Genomic DNA, 7,248 nt, shown 5'->3' with positions numbered 1-7,248 from the left:
TAATTAATTATCCTTTTTATTTTGAGCAATTAATGAAGGTCATGCTTTTTGTCTTACGGTTCTCGAAATGTTGATATCTCCTTCTCTGTTGTCTCCAAGCGCTTTCTAATCAAAACAGTTTTGTTTTTTATGCATAAGCAAGTAATCATAAATTTATTCTATTTTATGTTTTGATGTAATAGGCACTGTTTAAATTATATTTGGAAAAAGACTGACGATTTTTAATGGCATTTGCTCGCGTTTGTTTGCATATTGCTAGAGTTTGTTGAACCCGTATTTTGATGAAAATAAAAATGAAAATTGTAATATCCATTGAAAAATCTCGTTTTGACCCATTTTCCAATTAAGTTGTTGACGGTTAAGAAGGCCCTGCAAAGTTTTCAAAAAATTTTGACAAAATTTTAGTGACTTTGCCTAATGCCTAACTAGTAGAAATGAATTGGTCACTAAATTCCAGTGAAAAGAACAAATACTTGAGGAAAATGTAATTTTCAGGATATATTATGCCTCGAAATCATAAAGAAAACAATAAAAACGAAAACAATGGTCTCAACAGAAACCGCAATCACTCAGTTTCACCTGAGGAGCCAACAATTGGAAAGAAGCCCCAGTGGACTGAGTTGGAGATAACAGGCACCATCAGAAATTTGAGCCCTAATCTATTTCATTTACAAAACTTAACTGCTTTATACGTAAAAAATAACAATCTCCAAAGGCTGCCACCTGATATAAATCAGCTTGTTAACTTGCGAGCCCTTGACTTATCTTGTAACAAGCTGCGGTCACTGCCAGCTGAACTTGGAGATCTCATGAACCTCAGGTGAGTTTTTGTTTTCAGTTGTATGATTAATTGTTTGTCTATGATACTTCTCTGTTAATTTATAATCCCTACATTAATTTTCATTAACTTTCCAATTATTATTTTTGATTCATTTTAACTTGAATAAATGTTACTAGATTATTATAAAGAACTTGAGACTAAGGTGTGAATGTGTGATACATTACATATGGAGGTGATAATGTTGATAAAAATAGTGTTACTGGGTGGTACATGACAACAGTTCTTTATATACTCATTTATGGTTGTTATTATTACTTGATTTTGATTGCCTGATAACTAATTGCCCAATTATTTTTCACTAATTAAAAATGTCTTTTGTTTATTTTGAATGCTTAGAGTTATTAATGATTAAACATTTTTTGGAAGTGCTGCCTTTTATTGTTAGATATTTATGAAAAAATGTGGGTTTTGTAATTCCTTTGTTATTGTGGAATTTTGTTGTAAGAATCTTTTTCATTGACTACAAAACATTCCAAATAAATCAAAAGAGATAGGTATCTTAGCTATTATAGTCAACCTTGAATTTAATTTTAGTTTTAATAATTTTAAGCAAGACTCAAGATTTTGTCCTTATTATCCCGCATGCTATCCTAACGTTATTAATGGCATAATTGGTTACACCTACATTTCCCCAAATTCCCTTTTATTCAGGTAAGAAAATGACTTCCCATAGTCCCCATGTTCACTTTTTTACGTTTTATTTAACCTTTGCCAACCTTTTTATAAATCCTTTGGTAGTTTATTATTGAAAGGTACACGGGGTAATAAGTAAGTCCCACATTTGGTCACATGCTGAATCAACTTTTTTTTTAATTAAAGGTCCAAATTACGTGTTTTGTAGCAGTTTATTTTTCTATGACGCAGCGGCTGTAATTAATTGTAACTGTAAAAAATTATGGAAAACTTTCTATAACAAATAGAATACAAGACTGTCTGCAGTGTAATTTGGGCCTAGAAAGTGGGCATTATTACCCCAAACGTACCTTTATTTTATAGAATCCTTGTTACTTATAAAAGTGGTTTTATTAGGTATTATTTTTGTTGTACTTGCCTAATTAAAAATAAAACCAGTTTTAAAGTGATAATATTGTATTGATATACAAAAATTTGTTTATATTGTACTCTGAAATAATATGGACTGTTGTGTGTGTTGTATTTATGTTCTGTTTATTTATAGTTTTATCATTAAGGGGCTCAGTAAAAATAACAGATAAGAATTTTTGCCTTCTATCAGTAATTATTATCTTTATCAAAATACAAATACATTGAAACCCCTAATGCAAAAATTTTAAAGTAATATCTACTTGGTGTTTTTTCTTTATCCTCACCACAAAACAAAAAAAAAGTGAAGAGCTTTTTTGAGTCGTTCATTCTTACATTTATTTGTAGATGTCGTTATTGATACGCTTTTAATATTTTAAAGTCCAAAAGTATAGAAATATTCCTACTAGATGTCGTTACTAATTCTACCTTTTTTTAATAATCTAATGTTTGAAATTGTGGAATTACATTGATACATTGAAAAGAGCTTTTTCTTCACTTATTTCACAATTAAAATGAAAAGGAAAAAAATGGAATTTAAGATACAATTTCACTGCAGCATTTTCTGTTTTATCATTCCATTACAAAAGAGCTGGCATATTAGTAGTTTGTAATAAGTTTAGAAATGAAGCTGAAGTCAGAATAATAAAATTAAGGAATATATATCTATTTATGTCTAAGTTATTAGTTATAAAAAAATTGTAAAGTATTAATTTAATTTTACTATAAATTGTGTAGTTGTATTATTAGCATTTTACACTATATGTATTATCTACTTCTTCTTAGAATGCTTGCCATAGTTACCTTTAAAGTATTACAATACGTATGAACATGATTTTATCTTTTCCTTTGTATTTTTGCTTCAGGGAACTTCTGTTGAGTCATAATTTTCTACGTATTCTACCTTATGAACTGGGCAAATTGTTCAATCTCATAGTGCTCGGATTGCACGGGAATCCCCTCAACAAAGACATTATGACGATTTACAGCGAGCCGAATGGTACACACAAGCTGCTGACATACATGTTGGACAACTTACAAGGTAGGATTTGTTTATCTTTATTCCTTGCTTTGCCAGGTGCTTACAACGTTCAACCCCTATGATAAGTATGTCATAATATCATTGAGCTGATAGAATTGGGGTAGACATGCTCACCTCATGTGTTACTTAATAAAAAGTAAAAAAAGAAAATAAAGAGGCATCATCTATCTTTGTTTTAAGTAAACACAGTTCATGAAAGTTTGCTTTGAACATAGTTTACATTAAATTTCAAAAAAGTTTCTGTATTCGTTAGAGGAAACCTCATGAAGTCTTGCATTTTATGAAGTAAATAATTCCTTTTATATCGTCGTTTTGACGCAACATATAATAAAGGCCTTTGCAGTCTTCATTTTCATAAACGACGCTAATTAATCTTGCTATAGATAGGTTTTACTTTCTCCAAGATCAACCACATTTTTTTTTTGCCTTTAAGCGCCTTGCATTGCAGTTTATTGCATAAATGAAAAAAAAACATAGTTTTTAATCTTGTGGAACTACCATAAACTGTTGTTTTGCCAAGGTTATTTTTACTGCACATTTTTCTAAATACTATTACTTGTATTTAGAAAAATGTGCAGTCTTACAAAAGGTTAATTTCCTGAAAGTATCGGCCAACAGTAAATACGTAATTCACAACACTCTGTTTGTCGTGGGGATTTATAAACGGTTGTTTTTAGGATGTTGGTATTTTTGAACCATGACCTATTTTTATGGGCCACGGACTACATTTGTTGATCAACAACATTTATGTTACCTTTATATCTGCGAATTTTATTTTTGGGACTTTATTACTTTGATAAATGATTATTATTTCATTTTGTCGATAATTAACTTAAAGTTGTGTAATTTTAATGAATATTATAATTATTTGCTTACAAAGAAGCCGTAAGTACTAATTCTTTAATAATTAAGAACGTTAATTAAAAAATTACAACCAATAAGAAAATACAATTAGGTACTTTTTCTCTGTACAGAAAATTTGTAAGGATAATATGAATTTCACGAAGATAAGATCGTGAACAGAAATAAGGAAACCTAATTTTGAATATGTTTCGGGTTATTATTATTTGTTAGTTCAAAGTAGTTGTTTGTGATTCTAATGAAAAAGCCTTCACAATTATTTTTATTTTGTTTATTCTTTTTGAATGCTGTTGTGTAATGATGGTTGTCTACCTTGTACGTACATATTTTCTTTTCAGAAAAAAAGACCAATAATTGTAATGAATTTTTTGACCAAAATTACTTTTTAATTAGTTTAGTAGCTTTATTTTCAAAAAGTATCTGCATTATACGATAATATAATTTCTCTAATAAGCACCTATTTAACCGTCTTGTCTTCCTGTTTCGATACATATTGTAATTAGTTTTAAAACGAAAGTTAATTACTTCTTCAAGACATATGTATGTAGGTAAACGCAATTATTAAACTATAATTTAAAGTGCATGCACACTTTGTGATAGGTTTATGCGTACATGCATAATAGATGCACTCGTTTGGAAACAACACGTGTTCCATTGTAGAATAAGAATAAATTTGTTATTTTTATTCGTATGCATAGAGCATCATGCCACTTACTACGCTCAGACGTTTCTTAATTTATAATTTCCCATGTGCATTGCACACGTCGAGCCATTCTTTTTAGTAGAGATAATTAAAAATTTCTAAATTTCCCATTGCATTGCTTAAAGGCAGCTGGATACAAAGGCTTATTGAATTAAGTAAATGTGAAAATTGTTAATTGCAATTAAGAGTAAACTTTCTATTAAAAAAAACTGGTCAAGTGTGATTTAGACTACGTACCGAAGGTTCCGTACAAACTTGTTCATAGGTATGTGTAAATAGTTCGTCTCGAAGATTTACTCGCCTTTGCCGAGTATGTTTTAAGTTTCCCCCCAAAATCAGTCTCTAAAACGTATAATATTATATACAAAAAAATAATGAGTGCTTGCAGTACAGGGAAATGTAGTATTATGTAAATGAAAGTTAATTTCTTATGCTGAAGTGTACGATGTGTTGCATACCTATTTACAAACAATTCGTTTAAATTTTAATCATTGATAACTATACATCTATTAAAAAACCATAATGGCCGACATCAGCGACAATGCGACAACAATCGAAAAAGAATGATGGCCGACAACTGCAACAATTAGAAAAGAATGATGGCCGACAACTGCAACAATAGAAAAGAATGATGGCCGACAACTGCAACAATTAGAAAAGAATGATGGCCGACACTACGTCATAGTGGAGCAATAAAAATGGCCGGGGGCAGGGGGAAGAACTAGTTACAATAATGAAAATAATTAATTGATCACTTTTTGTTCATGTTTTCTTTTTCAAGTAGTTCTTTCATTGTAAATATTTAACCCTAGGTTCAATTAGTTTAGTTTATGTTGGTGATTTAGTTTCAGGCTAGTTTTAGTTTGTATTGATTTGTAAATATTTCGTTTCTTGATAATGACTTAATAACATTGAGAGTTTATTCATTAAAAAGTGTGTTACAGCAGTACATAAGAAAGAGCAGTACCTATAACGACGCTTGCTTTTTCTACAATAGGTATAGAAAAATGAGCGAGATAAAAACTGTAAAGTGTAAGGCATATCTTTTGTTACACAACAATGATGAACAAAAAAGCCACCCATATGTAGTCCCTGCTCTATATAGTAATAATATACACTACCTATGTGAAGAAAGTACATAAAAGAGAATCTCGCACCATCCAGTGATATGCATAAAGATGAGGGTTGTTCAGATTTCCTAGCAAAAATATTTCAAAACTATGTAGCTGTTGTTTGGTCCTTCTTGAAAAATGTACATTTAAAAGGTTATATTATACCTGCTAACTTTCTCTTTGGGATTTTATGGTTTGTGTGCAGGCGTTTGAAGAAGATAGAAACTTGAAAACAAGGAGTCATAAAAAAATCATAATTTGCAGTAAACCTGTGAAAACCAAATGTGTGCTGGGACACACAGTAGAAGTGAAACTTCAACAGACAAGTGGAAAAACGAATCGCAACAAAATTTTTACTTCAAGTTTTACAGGCAGATTGTTAATGTACTTCTCTAATTTGAAAACCGGACAAAATTTTTACTTGAAGTTTTACGGGCAGGTTTTCAAATTGGACACATACATTAACAATCTGCCCGTAAAAGTAATTTTTTTGCGATTCGTTTTTCCAATTATCCGTTGCCATTTCACTTGTCCGTTTAAGTTTCAAATTTACTATGTGTTCCAGCCCACATTTCTTTTTAATAGGTTTACTACAAATTATGATTTGTTTTTTACACAGACCGCAAATAGAGGCAATAATGCCCGGCCACGTGGAGAGCAGAGGTAAGAAAACAACAGCTGATCACAGCACACGCCGCCGGGACTCTAGCGGACTCCCCGCTTTCGTGCGGTTGCTCATTATATCCATACTGCGACCGTTGCCCTCTCTCCCACGCTGCCGCCTCTCACCACGCGATATACCGTCTACTCTTTGCACGCGTTACGGTCACGCTTTTTCGTGACCCTCGGTCTATTATAGAAGTTTGACTTCAAAAGGTTCAAGAGGCAGACAGGCAGCTTTTCGGAGAGAATTCTATAAAAGTAGTACATTTGCTTCTTTCTTGACGAGTAGGCGCTCTAGTATCGGTTTCAATATTCAATAAGTGTAGGTTAGTCTTTATGTGAGCACGGTATCTGAATATTCTGTGTGTGAATGCACTGTTTTTTGATATATTCACACTCTATCAATTTTTGTATTTTGTGGTGACAGTAGTAACTTCGTCAATCGAATAGTAACTACCGAGTGCATAAGCTACTACTAATCGTCACACATGCAATTGACCTGTCTGTGTGCCAGCCCTTGCCAAGGTCACGAGTACTGGCAACCGTTCTCAATCATTGATGGTTTGTTAACTCGGGTACTTTTGTGCATACATTTTATACCCCCTATGTTGTGGTGCTATCACGAGATTCACTCTACACTGCCTCCAGATGTCACCTTTCAAATATTCCTAAATACTGATCACACATAGTGTATAATGAGAGTTAACAAAATATAGTAATATCTGATAAAAACTAAGTAAGGATCGCCTGTATATATCAGCCTCATTCGCTGAAACCTGAATTAATCCTTAAATATTTCAATTGAAAAAGATTTCTCAGGTCATTAAGTTTATTTAAAAAAAAATATTTAATATTACAGATTAGATTTTGGTTAGTTATAGTAACAGAGAAATAAGAGTAAAGCGCGCAATCCTCATTTAACTGTGTACTTTATACTAGTATTGCAACAGACCTCTACTTTCGCTTCCCCAGCTAGGTAAGTTCC

General features: G+C 31.8%; 1 protein-coding gene across 2 annotated transcripts; it reads left to right on the top strand.

The window, feature by feature from the left end:
- The first annotated feature begins 202 nt into the window (after positions 1-202).
- LOC108743610 (CCR4-NOT transcription complex subunit 6-like) lies at positions 203-3,001 on the top strand. 2 transcript variants are annotated; one of them, XM_018479188.2, is made up of 3 exons: positions 203-820; positions 1,376-1,492; positions 2,749-3,001. In XM_018479188.2, exons 1-3 carry the CDS (start codon positions 504-506, stop codon positions 2,984-2,986), a joined length of 672 nt encoding a protein of 223 aa, XP_018334690.1. In that variant the 5' UTR covers positions 203-503; the 3' UTR covers positions 2,987-3,001. The 2 variants fall into 2 exon arrangements, with proteins under 2 accessions (XP_018334690.1, XP_018334692.1); XM_018479190.2 differs by lacking the exon at positions 1,376-1,492 and having other exon boundaries at positions 221-820.
- Positions 3,002-7,248: the final 4,247 nt, after the last annotated feature.

Source organism: Agrilus planipennis, unplaced genomic scaffold, assembly GCF_000699045.2.
Source record: "Agrilus planipennis isolate EAB-ADULT unplaced genomic scaffold, Apla_2.0 scaffold782, whole genome shotgun sequence".
NCBI classification, from domain to species: domain Eukaryota; kingdom Metazoa; phylum Arthropoda; class Insecta; order Coleoptera; family Buprestidae; genus Agrilus; species Agrilus planipennis.
The sequence above is the reverse complement of the archived record's forward strand: the minus strand, read 5'-3'. Positions and strand labels throughout refer to the sequence as shown.

Bases quoted from the DNA above. Each gene is read 5' to 3' on its own strand.
- LOC108743610 (XM_018479188.2), top strand. From the start codon at position 504: ATGCCTCGAAATCATAAAGAAAACAATAAAAACGAAAACAATGGTCTC. The intron at 821-1,375 runs GTGAGTTTTTGT...ATTTAATTTTAG, and splicing joins GGAGATCTCATGAACCTCAG to TTTTAATAATTTTAAGCAAG. The intron at 1,493-2,748 runs GTAAGAAAATGA...TTTTTGCTTCAG, and splicing joins CCAAATTCCCTTTTATTCAG to GGAACTTCTGTTGAGTCATA.